The 13,811-nt window shown below is 34.5% G+C and overlaps 1 protein-coding gene across 1 annotated transcript; it reads left to right on the forward strand.

Moving 5' to 3' along the window:
• Nucleotides 1-11,999: 11,999 nt before the first annotated feature.
• On the forward strand, nucleotides 12,000-13,423 carry LOC108808019 (reticulon-like protein B15). The gene is made up of 5 exons (XM_018580225.1): nucleotides 12,000-12,036; nucleotides 12,188-12,371; nucleotides 12,496-12,625; nucleotides 12,716-12,785; nucleotides 12,873-13,423. Exons 1-5 carry the CDS (start codon nucleotides 12,000-12,002, stop codon nucleotides 13,421-13,423), a joined length of 972 nt encoding a protein of 323 aa, XP_018435727.1.
• The last annotated feature ends 388 nt before the right edge of the window (nucleotides 13,424-13,811 follow it).

Consider the following 13,811-nt stretch of genomic DNA (forward strand, 5'->3'; position numbering starts at 1 on the left):
GTGTTTGGAGCTGGAACTGTCAAGGTGCAGGGAGCACTGAGACAGTTCAGAGTATTCGGGAAGTGAGACGAAAACACTTTCTGGATATTATGTTTTTGATGGAAACAAAGCAAAGGTTTGAGTATATGGAGTGGTTACGAAATGAGTTGGGTTACGACAAAATTTTTACAGTTGAGCCTCTGGGTCTAAGTGGAGGTTTGGCTGTTCTCTGGAAGAATAGTTATGATATTGAAATTCTTTCTGGAGATAAACAGATTATTGATATGAAGGTGCATTGTCAATCAATAGTCTTCTTTCTTTCATGTGTTTATGGTGATCCTGTGAGAGCTAGACGACAGGATGTATGGGATCGGTTGGTGGAGATTGGTATGAGGAGAAATGAAGCCTGGTTGCTTACCGGGGACTTTAACGAGTTAATGTCTAATGACGACAAACTCGGGGGAGCAGTACGTGAGGAGTCTACATTTTGGGGCTTCCGTAATATGGCCCATGACTGCAAAATCAGAGAGCTAAGGAGCTCTGGTAATGTTCTGTCTTGAGGAGGCTGGAGAGATGAAGTGTGGGTCCAGTGCCGCTTAGATAGATGCTTTGGGAATGATGAATGGTTCAACCTCTTCAGTGTCGATTATGGAGGCAAGTGGGGATCAGATCACAGACATCTACTGATAGGTTTTGTGCTGGAGTTGCGTGAACTGCAGAGAGGGCCTTTCTACCTAGATAACAGAATGTTCAAGAAAGAAGGTTTTGATGCAGCTATAGTCAAGGGATGGGGTGATATGGATTCACAAATCAGTCTTATGGACAGAATCTCTAGTTGCGGGAAAGAGATTTCTCGCTGGAAGAAATCTTCTGATTTGAACTCTCATGAGAAAATCCTGAGGCTTAAGGCAGCATATGAGCTTGAGGTTTCGAAGCTTAATCCTGTACGTTCTGTTATGAAAAGGATTAAACGTGAACTCTCTGCTGCTTACATTGAAGAGGAACAGTTCTGGAGGCAAAAGTGTAGAGAAGAATGGTTGAAAGAGGGTGATAGAAACACAAAGTATTTCCACAATGTGGTCAAAGGCCGTAAAGTGAGGAATAAGATTCTTATGCTCTTGACGAACTGGGTAATGAGCATTTCTCTGAAGGCTCTAAAGGGGAGATAGCAGTTGACTACTTCAGAGAGCTTTTTCTTAGCTCTAACCCTGCGGATATGGAGGCCCTCTTTGATGGTTTCCCAGCTCGTGTTACAGAGGAGATGAATTCTATGCTTTCGGCTCAAGTTACCCCGGAGGAGATACGCAAAGCTGCCATGAGCTTCAATGGAGGTAGTGCTCCTGGTGAAGATGAACTTACTGGTTCTTTCTACCATAAGTACTGGCATGTAGTTGGTCCTGCTCTCATCAAGGAGATATTAACTTTCTTCGAGACTGCAGTCATCCCGACAGGTTGGAATCACACGCAACTGAGCTTAATCCCGAAGATTTCCAACCCAGTTCGTATGCAGGATATGCGACCGATCAGTTTGTGTGCGGTTCAATATAAAATTATCTCGAAGATCATCTGCAATCGTCTCAAGATGGTTCTGCCAGACTTAGTGTCAGAGACACAAGGAGCTTTTGTTTCGGGTCGGCTTATATCCGATAACATTATTATCGCCCATGAAATGGTCCACTCTCTGCGGACTAATGATGGAGTTGCTGAAGATTTCATGGCGATAAAAACGGATATGTCCAAGGCATATGATCGCGTGGAGTGGTGCTTTTTGGAAACATTACTGGAGAAGTTCGGTTTTGACAGGGTCATAGTGCGATGGATCATGGCTTGTGTCAGTACAGTATCCTACTCAGTGCTGTTAAATGGGTCTTCTCATGGCTACATTAAACCAGAGCGTGGTCTCAGGCAGGGAGATCCCTTATCTCCTTTTCTCTTCTTCCTTTGTGCCGAGGCATTAGTGAATTGCTTAAACAACTCTGCGGCCTCTGGTTCCTTACATGGCATCGGCATTGGCTCATCAGGCCCGGAAGTTCATCACTTATTGTTCGCTGACGATAGCCTGTTGATATGCAGAGCTTCTCTATCAGAAGCTAATGAGATCATAGCTTGTCTTAAGCTGTATGGTGATGCGTTGGGACAGAGACTTAACCTTGATAAATCCTCTATTATCTTTGGTTCTAAAGTCCCTCCGGACATAAGGGTGGAGCTTAAAGCTATCTTAGGAATCGAGAAGGATGGAGGTGAAGGTACCTATCTCGGACTCCCAGAGTGCTTTAGTGGATCAAAGAGGAAGCTCCTTAGCTTTTTGAAAGAGAAGCTACAAGGACGTTTGAATGGGTGGTTCTCTAAGTCTCTCTCTCAAGGGGGAAAAGAGATTCTATTAAAGTCTATCTGCTTAGCTCTACCTATATATGCAATGTCATGCTTCCGTCTTCCTAAAGATACATGCGCTAATCTAAGAAGTGCGATGATAGAGTTCTGGTGGAGTAGTGGCACCAATCAGAAAAAGATTGCATGGATAGCTTGGCAGAAGTTATGCAGGTCAAAGGATAAGGGAGGTTTGGGTTTTAAGGATCTTGAGAAGTTTAACCAATCCTTATTAGCTAAACAAGCTGCTAGGATTATGGAAAATCCAAACTCGCTTGTTGCCCAAGTACTAAAGCAACGTTACTTCCGGAACAACACCTTCATGGAGAGTTCTATAGGTTCTAGACCGTCGTTTGCTTGGAGGAGTCTGCTACATGGCAGAGCGTTCTTGCAACAGGGTTTAGTTACTAAGATTGGTAACGGTTCCTCCACGAATGTATGGTGGGATAAATGGATTATAGACTATGTTCCTCGAAATCCAGAATATAGACCAGACTCTGTGGTTGATCTTACTCTGAAAGTTGAGGATTTACTGGACCACAACACTGGAGCTTGGAACAAAGACTTAGTCAAGCAAACTTTCAGTCAAAAGGAAGCTGCAATTATTCTTAAGATGCAACCTCGCCTATCTCAACCGGATTGTGTGGTGTGGGGTTTCACTAAAAGTGGAGCTTATTCCTCTAAAAGTGGTTATGATCTGCTGGAAACTTTAGAGGATTTGGAGTCTCTACCATTGTCGGCTACATCTCCTTTGGAACAACGACTATGGAAATCTATATGGAAAGCAAAAACTACACCTAAGTTGCATCATTTTCTCTGGCGAATTCTCTCTGGTGCCTTGGATGTCAAAGAGAGATTACGCTCGAGAGGCATCAATATTGACGCTACTTGCTCCTCCTGTGGTAGTGGACGAGAAGATATTAATCATGTCCTCTTCCACTGTCGATTTGCTCGGGAGGTCTGGTCTCTATCATCGGTTCCTATGCCTCCATCAGGATCTTGGTCTAACTCGGTTTTCTTGAACATCTATCATTTGGTGGAATGTAGCAAGAAGAAATCACTATCTCCTAATGCAGGGTTAGTCTTTCCTTGGCTACTGTGGCATATATGGAAAGCTAGGAACCTCTTTTGCTTTGAGTATAAACGTCTGGATCCTGCCATTGTGTTGGATAAAGCCATTATGGAAGCTGAGGTTTGGAGAGAGATTCAGGATCCCCACCGCTCTGATGCAGTCCCAAATCGTGATCATACCTCTAATGTGGTTGGCTGGTCTAAACCCCCAGCTGGTTGGATCAAATGCAATGTTGCTTCTTCGTGGTCAAACAGTTCAGCCAATAGTGGTGGAGCTTGGGTTGTACGTAACAGAGAAGGCAAGACCCTTCTGCATAGTAGAAGATCTTTCTCCAATGTGGCTAACCCACTTTTTACAGACCTCTGCTCTCTGAGGTGGGCCATTGAATCTATGCGTAGTCATCAATTGGATAGGATCATCATTGAGACGTCGTCTTCCACCCTTAGAGATGCTTTCCTCAAACCGTCTCCTCACTCTCCTACGGGTCCCCTGATAGCAAATATACTCTACCTTCTTCAAGGATTTGCAGAGTAAAGGGTGGAACATGTGGCTCCAGTGTGTAATAAAGTGGCGTCTTTGATCGCTGAGAGTGTCACCAAGGATCTACACTTTCAGTCTTACGTTGCTTCCGAAGGTCCCTCCTGGTTACAACATCTTTTACGTCAAGAAGAAGGGAGCTCTCGTTAAGTTCTCTCTTCGGCCTAACTTGATCCTGAAGATAGGTTTTTCTGCTGCACTGCCTATTGGTGGTTTTATTTCCCTTTTTTCTTTATCTTCTTCTGTTATTCTGTTATTTTTCCTTTGTTTCTTTGTTTCTTTGCCTAGTTTTCTTTGTATTTTTCCTGAGGCTTGCCTCAGCTTGGGTCTTTTGACCCTTGCTCTTGAATGATAAACTCAGTGTTAAAAAAAAAAACTTTTTATTAGGTAAAATACTTTACGTGGAAGTTAATACGTGTAATAACCTATTTAGTAAATTTATTTATTGAATTCAAACCTTGTTAAATAGCATAAAATTCTAGTCCATATAATAGTTATTGTTAGAGTATTATTTATTTCTTGATATAATAATATTCTTATGATAATACATATTTCTATATAATTTGAAATATTTTTTTATATTTCTTTACTATTATATATGAGAGTTTTAAGTTTAAGGTTTGACCTTGTAAGATCCACAAATTTTGGACAATAATCCAAAGAAAGGTATGATCATCTGAATGTGATTTCCTAAAGTTCATTATGCATGTATATTGCATCTAAAGATTACAAGACTTGAAATCTGTAAATAAAGCTCTACTATGTTAGATGTTGTGTGTAAAAGTAAAATTTCTTGAAGAATTTTTTTACACAAGTAATAATGTCCAGTAGACACATTGAGAAAAGAAGTGAAAGAAGTTTATAACTGTGTTTTGTCTCTTTGAGATTGAAAAACAAAATGAGCTATTGATATAAGTGATAAATCAAGTGATTATGATCCTTTCTCTAAAAGAGAACAAGGAATTTTATATTGAGAAATAAAATCCACATAAATAGTCAAGAAAGTGAACATAAAAATGAATGTGGATAGAAATAAGGTCAAGATTCAAAGAGTTTTTTTTTAGAACTCATACTCTCACTTGAAGTTGAGAAAATAAAGATGGTAATAAAGAATCATCTAAGATATGGTTAGTCATCTATAGATGAAATAAAATTATTGTGAGTACAATACAATGTGGTATAGATCTTATAGAATGTTCAAGAGGAGGATATGAATACTCTAGAAGAGTACATAATACTATTGTATATAAGAATGCAATTTAAAATCCTTATATTATATTCTTATAAGTCTCAAAAGTTAAAAGGATCTAGGAAAGAATACATGATCCATGTATGGTATGTTGTTGATTCAAAATGAGATTCTTTCGAGATTGATAAACATGTAGTATTCTCATCTAGAGGGGAAGAGTTAAAGAATCTCACATTTTATATTAAGTGAAACATCCAGAAGATTATGTTTATACTAAAATTAAGATTGATAAATCCTTCTTAAAGTAAATCCATAGAGATTTGAGACAAATTATGCAAAGACACTAAGCGAAAGAAATGTTAAGTTCTTCACAATCATAAATTATTTTCAAGGTAGTAAAAGTATTGTTGAAAATGTCTACATCCTATTATAGATTGTACTACACAAAGATTAATGTAATACCAGAAGTTTACAAAATACTTGGCATGAACCAGTTATACCATTTTGGTTCAGTAACAATGCGAATAATACTTAAAAGATTTATGTGAATAATCACCTGAAGAACAAGAAGATTCTTCCGAATGATTTTTACATATGTTGCTTGCTCATACGATAAAATGGTAATAAAGTTTTCACCAGTCAAAGAAAAAATATTGGCATGAATAAAAGAGATGTTGGTGAAATGATCACCTACCATGTATCTTTATAATATTTGATGAATTCATGTCTTAACGTCTTTGACGACTATAACAAATTCACTGGGATAAGTGCTAAAATATTTGAGAAGCACTAATTCGCATCAAGCCAACAAGTAATCACTAGTTCTCCCCACCATTGTTATTGGGTTAGAAACCAACCATCTTCGTCTAAGAATTCTGGATGTACAATATACATTCCAGTTGCTATACGCAGATCTTAATTAAAATGTGTTTTCAAATGAGTTTGGTAATATATGTTGGATATGAATCTCCATTGATGATTAAGAATATTCAGCAATCCCCGAAAGATATAAGTAAGGCTCTATATGAATGCTAAAAGTGAATTAGTATTTCCAACACAAGGGGGAGAAAACAAACAGCTGGAATAAGTTGAATGAATTATCATTAATCCGCGGATTAAAGAGAATGTGAAATATAGTCCAAAAGATAATTCAATTACAAAGCTTAGTAAATCAGTTGTCAGACACATTGACGACTGACCCACATAAATAGAGTGATAAAGTCACAATACCAGCTGTCAATGCTCCAATAAGAATTGATGTTCTAGAAGAAAAATATCAAACTGCTAGTCACGCCTGTAGCGTGGTATACAAATTGGTTCCAAAGATAAGAATCCTCGTAAATGGAAAGGTGCATAAATATAATGGTCAAGAGGAAATAAAGTTTTTGAATGATCTACAGAAGAGACATTAAACATGACTAAAAAAAATTTTGGTACTTGAGACAATGAAGAGATCTCAATAGTTGATGTCATGTATGAAATAAAATGGAATTGATAAGCAAATTGATGTCGATGATATTTATGCATGCAAAGTAGCAGTTGATATGATAAATGAGAAAGAGGATCATGAAAGAAAGTCTATTGAAAAGTGTACACAAAGAAATGATTGGTCAAATCAGAAAGATACAATAGACAAATATATAGACTTCTTGCGAAATAGAGAACTATTTGAACTAAAAAGGTGTAAAATAAGTGAGATGTAAATGAGCCATTGCAGACAAAGAATGATCAATATGAAATTGATTGTGAAGAGTTGTTGCAACTACTTTCAAGTTCCTTATAGTCTGGTAATAAAAGAAAAACTTGAATTATACAATCAACTTTGAAAATGTTAATCCCTGAAAGATTGAATCCATAAAGGATTGATGGTATCAAAATCATGTTCTTCAGAACTCTCCCTATTTGGTCGAATTGAAAAAATATTTTATGGGATATATGAAACATTATAAGGTTAACAAATGTATTCATTTGTATTTATCAAGATATTATGAATCAATAGAATCATTGATCTGAATATAAAATACAAACTATTGGAGAGTTATAACATATTCTTTGAAAAGACTATATTGTTATGTGTTCCAAACAAGACATCTAGAATAAGAGATGTTATCTTAAAGATCCTTAAAGATTTTAAGATGATTATATATATGGCTGGTCCTTAAGTACCATACTTAAGAAAATTATTAATCTCTTTCATAATTGAAAGATGTAATTTCATATGACAAGAAAGAAAGTCACAATAGTAACTATTATAGTTACAAATGAATAAGTCGTATGTACGAGACGAATGTCCAGACGATTGTATATAAAAAATTTGATTTGAAGTCCAAATAGACCAAGAAAATATTGTCTAAGTCAAAAGAGAATTATGGATAAGGAGTCTAAAGACCCTAGATATCATAATAGAAATAATTAGAGTTTATGCTGTTAAACTCAATTCTCTGAAGAGATTTATTTTGATTGGAAATGCATATCCTGAAGATATTATTTCGAGGGGAAGACATATGATAGTTGTGTGGTTGTACTCTTTTTCTTTAGGATAGCTTTTTATCTCACTGAGTTTTTCGATGACAAGATTTTAACGAGACAACAAAGAACATACAAAAGATAGATACTCAAAGAGAATGTTACAATTTGAGAGATGACAATCTATCACTGTTCTAAAGTTTTTGAGATAAAGAGAATCTAAGAAAATGATCAAGTCATACAAGACTCAGGCACTATCGAAGAATGACAATGTCAGTGTGCTACATGTTTGTACAAGTGACAGTTTAGCTGATTAATTCAAGAAGACGTTACCCACTGCTATTTCCTAGAAGATAATTCTTCTTATCGGAATACGTTGTCTCAAAGATCTCGACGTATTTGCACATGAGGGGAAGTCATTACGCTTTGCACTTTTTTCCCCTTAACCATGGTTTTTCCCATTAGGTTTTCCCGGTGGAGTTTTTAACGAGACAGCATCTACGGCGTTTTGAAAGCACATGTATAATAGACATCAAGAGGAAATGTTATGAATATTGTGTGATGTCTATTATGGAATGTATTAGATTTACTTGATTATCAAGTTTACTTGTTCACTAAATCCTACTTGATCCCCAAACTATTGTAATCCTGTATAAAGGATCCATTATTCATTGAATAAGATAGACCAATTCTTCTCTTCTCTTCTCTTCTCTTCTCTTCTTCACTTCCAACATTTTCAAGTTTCTTTCAGGGTTTTTACAGATTTAGATACACTTTGAATGAATTTGGAGATTATGAATCTTGAATCTTAAAGAGAAACTAGATTTTGACCCGCCCTTAAAAGGGCGGGTATATTCTTTTATTTTAAATTTAATTTTTATATTTTTTTTTTTCTGATTATATTTTTATTTTTCTAATTATATTTGTGTATAAATTTAGATCAAAATATATTATAATTTAAAAATTAATCCGGTATACGCACGGTTAAAACTGAGTTGCGGGTCGAACTCGCCCCGCTGACCCACCAACCCGCGGATTTTCAACTTTGTTTTGGTTGAAAAATAAAAATATGATCCGCACAACCTGCAAACAAATAATATTGTACATTCATCTGCTCCGCTTAATTTTGTGGTTATCCGTAGGTTGTATACATATTTTAAAAATCATTATTTAATTTAATTACTATAAAAGTATATTTATAATAAAAAATTTATACATGATTTAAATTTTAAATTATTATTTTTAAATTCTTGTATTTAAAAAAGTATTTAATTTTTAAATTTTTATTTTTTAAATAATTTGCGGGTCGACGGGTAGCCGCGATCCAAAATCCACCAATTCATACTAAGCCCGCATAAAAAAATTCATAACCCGCATCCGCAAATCAATTTTTCAAAAGTTGGACGAAAAATAATTAGTTAGTGAAAGAATTCAACAATTTTTTTAAATAATTTTTTTTGGTAGTGATTTTCCTTTTAATAATATAGATGAGGTACAATGTTGTTTTAAATTAATTCCACACCATCTATTCGATACAAAAAATTATATAAACATTAGTAATAGAAACAGAGGTTTATACAAATCTTTCTTACGCACATATTTAAAATGTTAGAAGTCAACGGTTTAGATTATAGTAATATTTAAAGTCAATAATAGTAATAGGCTTTATTTAAATGAAGGAGAATCTTATTAAGTTGTTATAAAATATGTTAGTTATAAGATTTTGTTATATGTAATAGGTTGGATTAAAAAAATGAAAGAGTCTAAAACAACTTGTATAAGTTGATTTTTCAAGACTGTTTCCCTTTTAATAACATAGATGTGAATTGAATGGTTTAGTAGTTTTGATATTTCGAATAGATTGGTTTAATAGTCTGGGCCATGTCATTGATTTAAAGTCCACAAAAGGTGTTAAGGAGTTAAAGGCCACGATTTTTTGGTCATCATAATTGAAACTATTTAAGACAAAACTACTGTGTTTTGATGGCAGTGGCAAGAAGTGGTAATATTTGTGCAAAATTAAGGGAACAGAGTTATTTGTACTTCAGTATTAATATTTTAGATAAAGACAAAAAGATTAATTTGATGTCAAACTATGAAGATGGTGCGGACTGACTCCAGCATTGGTGTCGGTCTGCACCCACGTGTTATTAGCAAACCGACATGATTTATCAAATATTCAAAAATTGCAAAGGGTCTAGAATTTTTTAATAGTTGCACAAAAATCTTGAGACATAGTTTATCTATATTTTTGATAGATAGAAAATTGGGTATAAATAAATTAATTGACAAAATGGGTTAATAGATTTGGTTTGGTTGTCTAATAGATAATGAGTTTTCAGTAGCCAACCAATAAAATTTTATAATCAACATAAACTTAAATCAAATATATAAAAATGATCAAACCAAATTTCTATCGATTTTACTAAACCAAGTATTATTTGTTTTTCTCTATATCAATTTAACCCAAATGTCTCAAATATATAAACATAATATTTGGTTTTTTATATAAACATTATTTTGTTTTTTTATTAAAACAAATCTAATCATGTATTTTCTTTTGCCAACTGCAAAATTGAGTTTTTCACAAAACCAATAAAATCATATTTTCACCAAAATCCCAAAATTGTGTTTCTCGTTAAAATCACAAAATTATTTATTTTTTCAAAATAAAAAAAAATTGATTTTTTCCAATATTGTAAAATAGTGTTTTCCACCAAAAAATATGTTTTATCTCCACAAATTACAAAATCAAATTTCCCACCAAAGTCACAAAATAATATCTTCCCGCTAAATGCAAAATAGTGTTGTCCCGTCAAAATATAAAAATCATGTTTTCTCCCCAAAACCTCAAAGTTTTTTGTTTCTCACCAGAACCGTAAAATCGTGTTTCCTGCCAAAACCTTATTATCGTATTTTCTAGCCAAAACCACAAAATCACGATAAAATACAAAATTATGTTTTTAAAAACACTGTAATTGAGTTTTCCCATCAAAATCACAATATTTTCTTGCAAAACCCACAAAATCGAGATTTCATCCAAAAACCAAAAATCAAAATTTCTCACCAAAACCGCGAATAGAATCCTGCCAAAATTGAAAATTTTTGTTTTATACCATTATCACAATATTGTATTTTTCACGAAAACCATAAAACACTGTTAGCCCAAAATAAACAATGTTTTATGCTTAAGCCCAAAAAGTAATATTTTTTTGCTTAACAATTTAAATTATAAAATTAGTATTCATGGTTTAACCATTTAAAAAGATTAACAAATTAATTTAAATGAGTTATGGATCGATACAATCCATTTCAAATGGTATGGATCAATCCATAATTCATATAAACTTAAAACAATTTTGATATAGTTAGTTTACTTTGCGTTTTGTTTATCCATTTTGACATCCATACATGAATCCATTGATTTTAAATGATATTTACACCATTTAATATAATAATTTTGCATTTATCTAATGTATAAGGGAAAATAATGAAGTGTTGAAAAATATAAATGGGAAAGGAAATGAAATATTTGTTTGAAAATTAAGAAGGAAACGAATCTGCATATGAAACTTTACTTTTGGATTCATACTTTGTATTTAGATTCATATAATACATATATACTATTGAGGAAAGAAATCAACTGAAAAATGTAACATATTGTTGACCAAACAAAACAAAGATAATGATTATCAGCAAAGTTATCGCATGGAGGAAAGAAGGTTACCAGATTTTTGTATGCCAATGTCTATATAATGCATGCTATTCTCAACAACTTAAGAATATACTGGGTTCATATTTAGATAACGTGAGTACGCATGTCCGTATATGTCTATGCTTGCTGTTTTGTTTGTTTCTCTTTTCACGTTGCTTGTGATTTCTCATAATTATAGAATTTGTTTGTTTTCTAATTATATTTTGTATTTATAACGTGTATGTGCATATATGTTCATGTGTAGCTTGTAAATATGTAATATAGTTGTTTAGAATGTTCCTTCTTTATCGATTTGAAGCGTCTAGATATTTTGTCCAAAGATGTATAGCTGTAAATCGTTCGTATATAAGGAATAAGTTCAACTTTAATTACTCAATAGAATTTTCTTTTGAGATTGGTTAACTAACATCGAAATGAACTGGTAGGCTGAACAAAATTGAATATTATATGTTTTATGACCATGTTCGTTATAGGAGGGAACGAGCCCCGTTTGGAACAATTAATTAAATATGCTATAAGTTTTTAGCCTTGATATAGTTAAACTGAGAGTTAAATTATGCCAAAGAAAGCTGACATCCATGAGAGACAAAATGGTATTTACACATAAAATCCTGATTGACTATGTTTTATAGAGGTCGCAGGTCTCCCTAATCCTATAATCACAACAAAAAGCAATGTCTCTCGTGGATCAAATACTTGGCCGAGGAGCAGGTGACAGCATAATAATCTACTAATCATGCTTTTATTTAAATTTTTCTTTCTTCACATTTATTAGTAAATGAGTAAGACCTGATATTGATTTTATGGGGAATATAAATTGATTTTTCACATTTAGATTAACGCATTTGGAATATTGTTGCAGTGGCGGAGTTCTGTTTGTGGAAAAACAAGATAATATCAGGCATCGTACTTGTAATGGCCACAATTAGCTGGTGCATATTGGAGATCATGGAGACCCGACTTGTACAGTTCCTATGTTCAATCTGGTTACTCTTGATGCTGCTTCTCTTCATCTGGGTCAAGTTTGGACAGCTCCTTTTCACTCGGTACTTACCAATACACACTCTATCGTCTATTTTTTTTTAAAACATAGGTGATCCAGATCCAGCCCTTATGAGAACAAATAACATTATAAGCTAAATTATATATATGATATGATATCTCAAACAGGAGACCTCCCACTCCTGAAGAAATCAGAAAGAGAGGTACCCCATTTAGAGTCTTATTTCTAAGGACCGAACGTCTTTTCTTGAGGCTTTACGTGATTGCATATGGCGAAGACATTAAAACCTCTCTCTGGGTGAATCTTTGCTACCACTCAACAATACCTATTTCCTAATTTTCATACAAAAATCCTTTGTTCAATTATTAAACTTTCTTTGTATGGTAGGCCATCCTTTATGTGGCCATCATACACACCATTGGGAGCAAAATCAACCTCCTCACAATTTTGTATATATGTAAGCAGATCTCCTTATTACCTTGCAAGCTGTCATTTCATTCTCTCTCTTTAATTTTCTAATGTTTTGTTGATACACATCTTCCAGGTCTGGTCAGCTCGATGACGATTCCAGTTTTGTACCTGAAAAATCAAGTGGTCATTGACAATTTCATTGGGGAGCTATCAGAAGTGAAGAACAAGACACTTCAAATATTCCAATCCAGGGTCACCAAGAAAAAGAATGTGACGCCTCAAACCCCCACAGCTAATGCTAATGGATCATCCACGTCCATGGCCAATGGACCATTCACGTCTACTGCTAATAGACTATTTACGTCTACAGCTAATAGACCATCTACATCCATGGCTAGTGGGCCATCCACGTCCACGGCTAATGTACCATCCACATCCACGGCCAATGGACCATCCACGCCCACGACTAATGGACCATCCACGTCTATGGCTAATGAACCACCTGCACCGACGGCTAATGAACCACACACACCCACGGCTAGTGGACCATCTGCGCCCATGGCTAATGGACCACCCGCATCCACGGTTAATGGGTCATCAACGGCTAATGAGCCATCGGATAATGATGGGCCAAGCCGTCACTCGGTCCGTAGGTTCCGTCTGTTCCGACGGTCGGTGCGTTAACTAAAGCAAACCATATATGCTTTATTATCATTGTTGAGCTTGTTTGATAGAAGGGGTACTTGGACACTATATCATCGTTCAAAAAGAAAAGAAAAAAAAAGACACTATATCTTTTTGTATTTATAAATCCGTAGATGATCATAAATCCAATTAAATCTGAAACTTGCAATGATAATATTAAGAAAACAATCTAGATAATGAACCAACTCATGAGAATGTAAAATGTTTAATAAACAAAGAAGGAAGATTACTTCTTTGCCGAACCTCTCAAGAATGTATGGGTCAATCTACACTTTAATACAATATAAAAGAAGTTCACTTTCTGTCTTTTATTTTTCTTCTTTTTCTAAAAAACACATAAACATTGTTACTATGCAGTAAATAGGAG

The sequence above is a fragment of the Raphanus sativus genome, chromosome 6, assembly GCF_000801105.2.
Source record: "Raphanus sativus cultivar WK10039 chromosome 6, ASM80110v3, whole genome shotgun sequence".
In the NCBI taxonomy this organism is placed as follows: domain Eukaryota; kingdom Viridiplantae; phylum Streptophyta; class Magnoliopsida; order Brassicales; family Brassicaceae; genus Raphanus; species Raphanus sativus.